This window comes from Sinohyriopsis cumingii, chromosome 1 (assembly GCF_028554795.1).
Source record: "Sinohyriopsis cumingii isolate HCF-2022 chromosome 1, ASM2855479v2, whole genome shotgun sequence".
Taxonomy (NCBI): domain Eukaryota; kingdom Metazoa; phylum Mollusca; class Bivalvia; order Unionida; family Unionidae; genus Sinohyriopsis; species Sinohyriopsis cumingii.
The window spans coordinates 179,352,354-179,365,615 of NC_142961.1; the positions used below are offsets into that span (position 1 = coordinate 179,352,354).

Consider the following 13,262-nt stretch of genomic DNA (forward strand, 5'->3'; position numbering starts at 1 on the left):
TACGGATTTACATAAACACCAAACTGTATCACTGACATGTTAACTAGTAGTGTGATGGTCAATCAAAATAATCTATGACTGGTTGGAAAGTCAAAAGACCTACCATCTGATTATGATTTTCAATATTCAGATTTAAATTAGTTTTTTTTTTAAAAAAGCCTTTTATCTATTTGGGGAAAAGTAAATTATCACAGTAACAGCTTCTAATTAACATAGATTTCATCTGTTTAATACTAATTATCATAGTAACAGCTTCTAATTAACACAGCTTTCATCTGTTTAATACTAATTATCACAGTAACAGCCTCTAATTAACACAGCTTTCATCTAATACTAATTATCAGAGTAACAGCTTCTAATTAACATAGCTTTCATCTATTTAATACTAATTATCAGACTAACAGCTTCTAATTAACACAGCTTTCATCTATTTAATACTAAGCTACAGCAGCTGTTGAAAAGACAGAAAATATATCCAACTGATTATAAAACTGATGGTTGATCACTTATGATGGACCAATCACTAAGCTTTGAATCTGAATCAGTTCCCAGTGCTAGCTGTAACACATGACACCTTTTTCAGCATGATAACTGACAAGTATTAAATGTTGGTGTTAGTCACCTAGCAACAAAAGTTAAAATCTGCAACCAAGCTAACCCTCCAATAAGAGAGATTTACAAAATGACAGGCCCTTCATTTAATATGTACATAAATACCATTTCTAGCTATTCTGTCAGTCTAATTACAGTGGCTGAGGCTCTTAATACAGACCGTCAGAATCTTAATGGATATGTCTGATATTGCATCTTTGCTATGAAGATGTTTGGTGCCAAACAACACCAACACATGAAGATCAAGACCATGCAGGGTAACTTGCATAAAGTACCTTACCCTGAGATGCAGTGTTGCACCTACGATACACATAAAAGAAAACACTGTCTCCCATCCTTCAGATTTGGGGGACAGATAACACCTGCCCAGTGAAAGACCACTGTTATGAGACCCAACAGTCTTGGAAAACCACATTCCTGATGCATGAATATATTCATTACGTAATGTTATGACCTGTCATGAGAGACCACAATTATTGTTTGGCAGAAGAGGTGGTCTTTCAAGACAGGATCTACTGTATTTGCATGGACACTTGCATTGTTGTAATAAATATTTTGTAAAGTGCTTAAGCAACTCATGAAAATAGTAAAATGTCTCAATATCTGATTCACCTGAAAAATGCAGTACTACAGAATTTTATGTTCTGGATCCTCTTCTGTTTCACTTATTTTCTAACAGCATTTCTTAAAACAATTCCAATTTTGGGGGAATTACTGTTTAATTTAGCAATTAAATGACAAATTGTGTATTTATATAATTTTTGTCCTTTCTGCCATCAATTCAACCTGAACATGGGTTTAATTTTTGTAGCTGTAGGTGTGCCCCCAACCTCGAAAACACACTGGAAGTCAAAAGACTATCACAAACTTTTGAAAGTCTGTATCACGAGATATGTTGTTTAAGACAGATATAACATTTATTATTTGGTGACTTTAGCCACTGCACTAAGAATGGCAGCAGACATATTTTTTAAAGTTTTTCCTGGACAAAAACAGTGCCCAGTAGATGCACAACAGTCATGATTTGACACATGAAGATAAAAATTGCTAGAAACCTGCAATCTTGCACTCAAAGTGCAAAACTGGGTATCTGTACCATGGTCCCAATAGGATTCAAACCAGCACTTTTTTGGTATCAAGTCTGGCATAATAACCAATGAACCACTGCATAAAACCCAACCTTACATAGACATTTCATAAACAAGTCTCATTTGTTTCTGTTGAATATGTGCAATATCAGCTCAAGTCAAACAGAATGTAATCAATGACAATTACAGAGCTCAGCTCAAGTCAAACAGAATGTAATCAATGACAATTACAGAGCTCAGCTCAATAAAACTTTCAGTAGTCTCTAACAGCCACAATGAACATTAATTATCACACATACAAAATAAACTGAAACTAAAGTGATCTGGACTATGAAATGCCGACTGCTTTTGTTACAAGATATTTATTCTGCTGACTTCTTTTATCACAAAATATTAATTATGCAATATATTATCTTCACATTTTGTGCTTCAACTTTTAATCAGCACTACTGGTGGGATAATTATTTTTTGTTTGTTTTATTGATTTCCAGCTACCAAATGGCTTGAAAACAATACTTTTGCTCTGTTTTCATGACAGTCCCACTTCTATCCATCATAAAAGAAAACAATTGTTTTGCGGTACAAAGAAAGTGAACCCACAAGACCTCTCCAAAAAAGTAAATAAATACTTGGTCTTTTATCAAGATGTGGCCCCTCGCCAAGTACCATGACTTCAGGAAATATAGTAAGCACATAGCAAACAAAAACTTTGTGGTCAAAAGCTAGATGCCAAATCTCAACCAAGGCCAGTGTGTGGGGACGGTACTAACAGAGATGCATATGTCATCAATTTTAGGATTCTAACATGCACAACATCTCAAAAATAAACATTAAGTAATGCTTGTAGCTTATTAGTCAGTAAAACATACAATATGGACCATAACAACCAACTTCCATAATAACCCCGTCAATCCCTCCCCAGGGGGTAGATACTGTGAACCTCACTCTAAACTATTGTCTAGGCCCTATGCGGAAATACTAATTCATATGCAGTTGACTCTGAACATATTTTGCATCATGTGATCATGAGTACATGAATCTTATACTGGTGCTGCTTGTTATCTTAAACCTGTCTAATAATTTCAAGATGGGGATTATTTTCCGTGTTTTAGCATTTGTGTATGATCCTAAGATGGTATGTTGTGTATGAATAAAAATCCTCTTGCAATGAAAATTTCCAAGTCAAAAAATCTGTCTTCCTGAACTTTTGTAAACATTCAAGTCGTAACACTAAAAATCCTCTTGCAATGAAAATTTCCAGGTCCCAAAATCTGTCTTCCTGAACTTCTGTAAACATTCAAGTCCTATAACATTAAAAATCCCTATTCTCTGAAACTAAAATATATTTTTGTACCAAATGTTAATTTAACACTAAAATGAACCATATAAAACCAAAACTTAATCAGAACATGTGACCAGCCAACCATCTTTAAACAATCTGAAGCCATATGAAATAAAATACACCTAAACATACACCTGATGAAATAATTATCACACCTCTATTGTAAACTTTCAATGGTAACCAATATTTTATCAAAATGTATTTCATTAACTATGTGCGTGTATCTCATTTTCAGGCAGCAACAAAATTTAATTTGGTCTAGAGCAATTTCGAGCAGTCTCTAGAGGTTTCATAGTAATAACATTCTTGCTATATTGTGTCCCTGGGGCAACAGTAGAAGCAGTGATGTGTAGCCAATAGAATTCACAGTGCAAACCCTTATCAACAGTTTGACATTAATAATGCCGGGGGGGGGGGGGGGGGGAGGGGAGAGATAAACTTCAAGGTATCATTCATGTGTATGCCATATTTATAGTGTTTTCACACCATCCTGTTTGTTTGCCACCCCCACACCATAACAATTTTAAAAACAAGGCATCAAGGATATGAAACATGCACAAAACTTAGCATTTTCATTCAGTGATTTATAAGTTCTAACCCAATTGTCACCAAGGGGTCCCAAACACTGTCAACTTGTTAGTGTTTCAAACCAAATGGGAGTTTCTTAAGCAACACTGGGTCTTCATATTTGCTTGGGGCAATCTATGTTTAAAAGCAAGAGATGTGATGTAGTTCATTGTCTTTGAAAATCTCAATTAACTCCTTAAATTCTGGATTTTCGTCTCTTTGACAACAAAGAGTTCCTCCTATTTATTTGTTCAATTTCTTTTAGAAATATTTTAACTGGACATTACAACTATTGGATGCAGATGACCCCGTTTTTAATGAAATAACAGTAGGCTATTCTAGAAACCTGAAATGGACAGCAAGCACCCGTTTTTAATGAAATAACAGCAGGCTATTCTAGAAACCTGAAATGGACAGTGAGCACCCGTTTTTAATGAAATAACAGCAGGCTATTCTAGCACCCTGAAATGGACAGCGAGCACCCGTTTTTAATGAAATAACAGTAGGCTATTCTAGAAACCTGAAATGGACAGCGAGCACCCGTTTTTAATGAAATAACAGCAGGCTATTCTAGAAACCTGAAATGGACAGAGAGCACCCGTTTTTAATGAAATAACAGTAGGCTATTCTAGCACCCTGAAATGGACAGCGAGCACCCGTTTTTAATGAAATAACAGTAGGCAATTCTAGAAACCTGAAATGGACAGTGAGCACCCGTTTTTAATGAAATAACAGTAGGCTATTCTAGAAACCTGAAATGGACAGCGAGCACCCATTTTTAATGAAATAACAGTAGGCTATTCTAGGACCCTGAAATGGACAGCGAACACCGGTTTTTAATGAAATAACAGTAGGCTATTCTAGAAACCTGAAATCGACAGTGAGCAGTCTCATTGCTTGAATACGTCTGGAACTTCCATTTGGGTTGAAACACCAATATTTGACCGTGTCGGGGACCCTTCGGCAACAATCAGGTTAGAAATTATGAATCAGTAAATGAACTGTGTTTTGTGCACTTTTTTAATTCCGGAAGCTTTTAATTTTTAAAATTGGCAGGGGGAGGGTACAAACGGAAGGGTATAAGAATACTATTGTTTGATAAAACAAGAAGGCCTGAGCTTTAATGCTGAACCCATGATTCACTGGAAAGCGTTACACAAAAACATTAACTGTACCCGATAACAATGAACTGAGTGTCAAATTTGAACAGTTCCACCTTCCATCAAGCTTTTTTCCTTTACAATGAAATTCATGTACAATGAAATTCATATTAATTTATTACATCTATTTACTTTTCTTCACTGCCTTCTCTTTTATATAAAGTATTTTTAAAAAAAGAAAAAAATCCTGAAAAAGTTCAATACTCATGCCATGTGAAGAAATCTCATCAGAATATTATCCAATAAATCACAGCCATCAACATGAAAACCTGGCTTGCTAATTTACCATTTCCTCCACTCCCATCCCATCTAAGTCCCGTTGTATAGATTAATCAGTTTTCTAAATGTATTGCTCACTTCTTAAAACCAGCTGTGATGGGATCTACAAGTTAACTTCTCTGCTCTAAAATGCTGACAAGGATCAACATACAAATCTCTTATCAAAGAAAAGGAAAATTATAGCTAATGAGATTAATACTTACCACTCATCATCTCTGGAAGCCATTGCTTTGAGGCCTAACTAGGAAAGCTGAACTGGGACTATAGATTTTTATCAGTACTGTTATTCATAATTGACAGCTGTTGTCAATACACAAAAGAAACACCTATGCTATGTACTTGCTTATAAGACAAATTCACCTGCAAATTGCACAGAACCAGATCTGCCGTAGCATAATATGCCAGCAGATCTGGGTCTTTGCAGTTTGTTAGGAAAACAAAAATCACAGACCCTAATCAGCAGGCACATTATGCTATGATAGATCAGATCTTTCTTGTCTGCAGTTTGAAATGACTTATCAGCAAGTAAACATGGTTGGTATCTAATAGCATATACAAGACAGATCTCTGCTTAGTTACAAGTTAATTAGCTTTGGTAATCTAAATTGCAATTTCTTAATTTTCTTGAACTTTAGATAGGCGTCAGATAACAATACCATATGTCTTTATATTTATTTTTTATTTTTATTTGTGAGAGAAAGTTTAAAAGACAAAGGAAAATGTATACATGTAACATTAAAAATGAACATAAAGCAGAATGTCATTGTTCTTTATGTTAACTCAACATGATCAGTCTTGAGAGATTACCCCTTCTACCAACAAAAAATGATCTCTCAAAACAGGTGACCACTCATAACAGGTCTGTAAAGCAGAGCCGGATGTTAAGTACAAAATTCAATTGAATTTAATGAAAAATGCCCACAATTACTGTACATGTATTTTATTCCCAATTATTGGATTGTTTTTAAAATTTTAATTAATTTATATAGTAACAAACATATGCATCAAATATATAAATAAATCAAAAGAACAAATTAGTTCATCCTGAAATAGCATAAATAAAATGAATAAGGAGATGAGAGCCACATGTTTCATTTCCCAACAACATAAACTTATTAACCAAACTTAGGTGATAATGCAACTATACTACAGTCAATAGATGACCGAATCCCTATGTCATTTTCAGCTTGGTGTAATGGTTTTAATAACTGTAACATCAATATAGCAATGAACAACAATCTTGACAATGACTAAGGAATTAACTCATATGAAAATGCTAATACCATAAACAAAGATCTCATTCAACCCTGGCATTCACAAAAGGTATACCCAAAATACAACCGTGAAAGCAGAGTTGGAGGATATCTCATGATGACATCAGCGCTGTGCAGGTTTTCATAATAAAGAAACGATGTGGAGCTTTGAAGTGATTCTGCCCATGACTGCATCCTTTAATAAACTAACGGGTAATCTGAATGGGAATTTACACAACTTTGTTACCTCAATAGCGGTTAGTGACATCTACTTTAGTCTGGCTATTGGAATATAAAATGATGCAATGCATTGAGCAATAGGACTAAAATTGAGACTGCCAATGAAAAAGATTATTGTAAGATGATCAAACAAATTAGTATAAGTAGATCTCAATTACCAATGGATTAGTATTCACAGGTAGAAACTTGAAAATCCATGCTTGTTCCCTTGCAATCAGCTCTGAAACAATCAATGCCATTCTCAATTTTTTAATACTTCACAAATTTTCAAAAAGGAAAGAAAAAAATGCTGATAAATCGATAACGAATCCATCATCAACTGGTTAGAAGAAACTGCTTATGCTGAACAGTCAACAGGATTATGTATTGTCACGTTGTGTGAGAAAATTTGCTAACAATTCATGTCTCATGTTTATAAATGTCTTTTGATAGAATTCGTACTTCAAAGTACTTGGGTAATGTCGATACATGTTATATAATATTACGACTTTAGACCGATTTTGAAACAAAGTAACTACTTGCCAGTGAATTAGCCATTGTGTTACAGTCAAATTCGTGGTTACTTCAAAGAGAACCTTGCCATGGTGATGAGAAACTGTTTATTTTGCAAACAGCAGTGATGTCACTGGTCAGCTTAGGCTTAGAGGCCAGAAATCCGATATTATAACATATCAGTCCTTCTACCCCTGACAGTTTTCAAAGAGACTACCAGTATCCAATCAGAACTAAGTCAAAATTTGGCTCAGATTTCTCATGCAGCCAGACATTATTCTGTTATATTCACTGTGACAAAATCAGCGCTTGTTTGGATGCTTAGCAAAAGCAGATCATAGGGAAGTTGGAGATATTAGACTGCACTCCAAGTGCCAAAGCTGTGCACTTGCTAAAAGGGCAAAAAGAAAGTTCTAGGAACTTCTGACGAGATTTGGAACAAAAGCTTCTAAGGAAATATATCTTCGCCCAAATCTGTCTCACTATCCTAACTAGGTGTCATAAGACTTATACATTATGTGCATTTAATTTAGCAGAACTTTAATCTTCCATGTATAGCTTAATTATCAACATGTCGTAATGTAGCGTATAACAAGTTAGTAATATTCAAGTTTAATGTATGTAGCTGGATGGTGTAATCTGCTACGATGTTGTGTCATGGTGCGTAACTGAATTTAACAGTGAGTAGTGTTAGACCTTGAATTTGTTTGTATTTGAATATATCGTGTGGATTATGCAGAATTAGGCATTGTTGGCCTTGTGCACATATAATTAGGCATTTTTGTACTTGTATGTGTCTTTTATAATTTGTAAGGTAGGAAATGCAAAGGAATATTGTTGATGTTGATAGTTTACTATATTGAGAATTAGGGATATGCGTGTATGTATCAGAAGTCGTGAAATTATTGTTGTTATAGCCTTTATCAAAGAACAAGCGTGTTGGAATATTTTGATGTGAGTGTATGACTTGACCTAATGACTTAATTGCCATTATGCCGATGAAAGGTCCGTGGGAGTGTGCTAATTCTCATGTGTTTGAACAAGGAGGTAAAAATGCACGTCGGTTCTAATCCACAGGACGCTTTATGGGTGGGATAGGACGTTACCTGAAGATAAAGAGAGAAGGAGACAAGAAGAGCAAGTGGAATTAGGCAGTTGTGCAAAGGCACAGGGCCAGGAGATGGAACAAGGGCACCAGAAGTACCAACAAGGAGGCCAGGAGAATGGAAACAAGGGTACCGGTAGTACCAACAAAGGAATACAATGAGAAGTTACAGGTGAGTAACAGAGAAGGGACACGGGAAGGAAACAATGCATGTGTATTTAAATGAGGCTCACCTGGCTGAAATCAATCCAATAGCTAAATACAAAAGCAGAAGAACAAGAAAACTGGGTCAACTGGATGCTTCATATTATCATCTTTCCTTAAGCTTATGACAGCATGTTTTGAAAACAACTGTTCCATGATGCGTTTACGTTTGTATCTTCATCCATATTTAATAGGGCGTCATCCTCAACTGTCTTAAGTTAATCAAGTTCTTTTATGTACTTTTATTTTGTATCACCAGAATACAGTGGGACATTGAGCCAGCCCTGCTGTGGACAGATTACTCAGGGACATTAATTAGCCATTCCTGTTATTTGACCAGATTACACAAGGCTATTAGGCCAAACTTACTGTGTGAACCAATTACACAGGTATATTAGTCCAGCCCTGTTGTGTGGTCATATTTACTTAGGGGTATTAGTCCAGCCCTTCTGCATGGCCAGATTACAGTGATATTAGGCAAGCCCTTCTGTATGGCCAGATTACAGGGATATTAGGCATGCCCTGCTGTATGGCCAGATTACAGGGATATTAGGCAAGCCCTTCTGTGTGGCAAGATTAAAGGGATATTAGGCAAGCCCTTCTGTATGGCCTGATTACAGTGATTTTTGGCAAGCCCTTCTGTATGTCCAGATTACAGGGATATTAGGCAATCCCTGCTGTATGACCAGATAACACGGATATCAGGCAAGCACTTCTGGATGGCCAGATTAGTGATATTAGACAGGCCCTTCTGTATGGCCAGATTACAGTGATATTATGCAAGCCCTGCAGTATGGTCAAATTAGTGATATTAGGCAAGCCCTGCTGAATGGCCATATTATAGTGATATTAGGCAAGCCCTTCTGTATGGCCAGATTACAGTGATATTAGGCAAGCCCTTCTGTATGGCCAGATTACAGGGATATTAGGCAAGCCCTTCTGTATGGCCAGATTACAGGGATATTAGGCAAGCCCTTCTGTATGGACAGATTACAGGGATATTAGGCAAGCTTATCATTTTTATGAACGAAGCGTGTGCAGCAACAGTAAAGCAACAGTAACTCATTTTCACTGTTAAAGAGTTGAGACAAGGGGTGGGTGGGCAGCAGAACCATACTGGAATATATGATTTATAGCAATTGTGCAGCCATCAAATTTTGCATTACAGAAGATTTCACCAGGAACATTTATATGAGGCCTGGCTGATAGCATCTGAACTGTCACTGATGGGATATTGTGAGATACTCCGATGGGGACAAATGCACAAATTGTTCAAACTTGTCAAGCGAGGCAAAGGAATAGTTAATCATGCATATTCAGTTGTAACTAGGAAACCTCAACAAAAAGTTTTCCAGTCTTGTTTTAGAGTAGTACAGGATCAGAAACTGACAGTATTGTTTTCTAACTTCTGAGATTTTACGGTAAAATTTTGGCTTATTCTTAGGTAGAAATTTTATATGAATATAATAAAGTAGGATATGGACCAGTTCTTTTGTATACAGTGTAATACTGGACACTCTGGTTGTATAGCAAAAACACAAGAGGATAATCTTCCAACCCTGTTGTTTAGCAAGATTACACAGGGATATCAGGCCTGGCTCTAAGTATAGCTATTACCATGGCATACTGGGCCATCCCTAAAGGACTTCCAGAATAATCTGGAATGCCAGGTCATTTTGTTTTGGGGATAATGGGGGCAGTGCTGTTTTATAGCAAAAACAGCATGTGATATTGAGTCTATGTTGTAGAGCTAAAACACTGGAATACTGTCAATTTATGCTGTATATGCACAGCGCAGAGAAATATTTGACCAGACCTGTTGCATAGCCAGCATGTTGTGGACTACTGGATCAACACTGCTGCTACTTTACTGGTGTATATTATGTCAGTCCTGTTGTGTTGTCAGAATGCAGTGCAATATTGGAACATGCTTTTAAATTTGAGCATGCTGTTTTGGGTTTAATGCCATTTCTCAGTGCAAGATAGGCTATACATGAGGGCCAGTATAACTAGAGGAAGAACCCAGGAGAGCTCCAATAAGAACCTGGAAGCCATGGGACACTACTGGCTGACTAAGCTTTCTTACATACCCACACTGGGCAAGCCTAAGACTCAAACCTATGTGGACAGAGGTGAGATGGCTGTGATCAGCAAAGAGAGCACTTTAGACCCATCAGCCACCCAAGGCCCCCACTTTCAGCATGCATCTAAACTGGATTATACATGAATTTTATAGTGTTGTTGTTGTTGTAGGGTTTAATGCCATTCTTCAGCACACGATAGGCTATGCATGGCGGCCAGTATTAATGGTGGAGGAAGAAACCGGAAAAAAAACAGAAAGAACCAACGATTGACAAGAAGCTATTGGCAAGCTTTCTCACATACCCACATTGGCAGAATCCAAGACTTGAACCCACACAGACAGAGGTGAGATGGCAGTGATTCGTAACTTAGAGCGCTTTAGACCACTCGGGGCCCCCGAATTTTATAGGGAGTTGTAATACATAATTAAAAGGAGAGTCCCTCTAAAGGACTGATGTTCTCTTGACCAAAAAGAACTTCCTGGAATTGAAACTACGAACATTCTTCCTTTTAACTCATATCTGCTTAAACCATTTCTAATATTCATCAGCAATAACAAGATTTTTAAATTAGCTGCTGTGTATGTCAAATTGGCACTATTTTAATTCTGGACCAAGAAGACATTATGTGCGTGATTTTTTATGTAGCTTTAACAATTTTTCAGTCACATCACTACAATGTCTGTCATGTGTCAGTTTATAGTGACGTCTAGCACTGGGGTATCATGCCACTAACATGTAGCATGATGTCCCATCCAGTCACATTATCCTGATGCCAGGCAGGCCAGTCCTAACACTAAACCTCTTAAAGCTGAGTACCTAGCGAGGCAGCTGTTACCGGTAGTACCTACAAGTCTTTGGTATTATTCAGCCAGGCTTCGAACATGCAACCTCCCGCATCCAAGGCAGACGCTCTAACCACTAGGCTACTGTAGGGGTCTAAGTCTTTTGGTGTCAACATGATGCTGCTATGACCTTTCCAAATTTTAGAAGTAACAATAACAAGATTTTCAAGATGACTGCCAATGTGGCCATACTGGATATCAGATATGCACAATTTCCATTTAGGACCAACCAGATATTATAAGAAATTAAGCAACATGTTCACAAGCACTATATAACATGTACAAATTCAAATGTGTATAATTTCATCATTTTTTCAACCAATTTTTATGAATGTGCTGCATTTATTTGAATATTTATACTGATATAAGTGTCATATGAAACAAACTTGATTTTATTAATGACATTGTACATTCAAAAATATGTGCAGTTTTCTCTGATCCAGCTATAGTTTAATTACAAATAACTTCAACATTCACTATGGCAAGCAAGTGGAGACAAAATGTCGAGGCCAGCATGTTTGTTATTACACTGTCCTTGAATGTGGTCACAGAAACAGATACATGCCCAAGTAACTACCTGTCCCCTGAGTATTGCATACATGTATACTATCACTGTTAGTCTTGAAAACAAACAGCCTTTTGTCTACTAACTGATAATCAAATTACATTAACAGAACTGAATCTATACATGTACATTAACAGTACTGAATCTATACATACACAATAACAGTACTGAATCTATACCTATACATTAACAGTACTGAATCTATACATATACATTAACAGTACTGAATCTATACATATACATTAACAGTACTGAATCTATACATATACATTAACAGTACTGAATCTATACATACACAATAACAGTACTGAATCTATACATACACAATAACAGTACTGAATCTATACATATACATTAACAGTACTGAATCTATACATATACATTAACAGTACTGAATCTATACATACACAATAACAGTACTGAATCTATACATATACATTAACAGTACTGAATCTATACATATACATTAACAGTACTGAATCTATACATATACATTAACAGTACTGAATCTATACATATACATTAACAGTACTGAATCTGTACATATACATTAACAGTACTGAATCTGTACATACACAATAACAGTACTGAATCTATACATATACATTAACAGTACTGAATCTATACATATACATTAACAGTACTGAATCTATACATATACATTAACAGTACTGAATCTATACATATACATTAACAGTACTGAATCTATACATACACAATAACAGTACTGAATCTATACATATACATTAACAGTACTGAATCTATACCTACACATTAACAGTACTGAATCTAGACATATTACTATGCACTGATTGAATTGTTATTCAATTAAAATGCACATATAAAATATTTAACCAGGCAAGGTAAAAAAAAAAGTTTTGCAATGTGGTATTTTTTCATCAGTTTTAACCTGTATATATACAAGACATATAAGGGAAATTGTGTTCTTGCAGTGGACAGGGCAGACAGGTGTCATTTGCACAACAAATTATATTTTCATTCTTTATTGTCATTTATATGAAAGTTTCCATGAAGACAGGTTTTAGTGTACATAAACCACAGATAACTGCAAGGATACAAATATAACACATTTCAATACCCCCCACCCCGTATGTGGCTAAAAATCATTATGTAATTATCATTTTATATTGCCAATGGCAAGTTATATTGATTTGTACACTCAGGTCCTAAGTATTTCCATAAAATCAATGCCGCATGTGGTGCCTTGAGTTAAGTACCTGAGTCAATATTTTTTGGTAACTTTTAATTTTCTTATTATAATGTCTGGGCTCTGTGCTGGCGACATCATGGTTGGAGTATTGTTCTGTCTCCTCATTTTTCTCTATCTACAGGTGTTGGGGAATACATTATCATCCAGAAATATCCAAGAGTCTTGCAGAAACACCTTGATGATAACGGGTCACCATTT

General features: G+C 36.0%; 1 protein-coding gene across 13 annotated transcripts in view; it reads right to left on the reverse strand.

Annotated features, from left to right (window-relative positions):
* The window catches only part of LOC149808475 (echinoderm microtubule-associated protein-like 2), a 175,666-nt gene that overhangs the window by 82,183 nt on the left and 80,221 nt on the right, over positions 1-13,262 (reverse strand). The window contains exon 1 of one of the 13 annotated variants that reach the window (XM_089977912.1): positions 5,252-5,289. The exons of the other annotated variants lie outside the window; for them this stretch is intronic. Coding sequence (XP_089834038.1) covers positions 5,252-5,274 — 23 coding nt within the window. The 5' untranslated portion in view covers positions 5,275-5,289. Of the gene's footprint in view, positions 1-5,251; positions 5,290-13,262 lie in introns of those variants that run through there. 13 annotated transcript variants of the gene reach the window in all.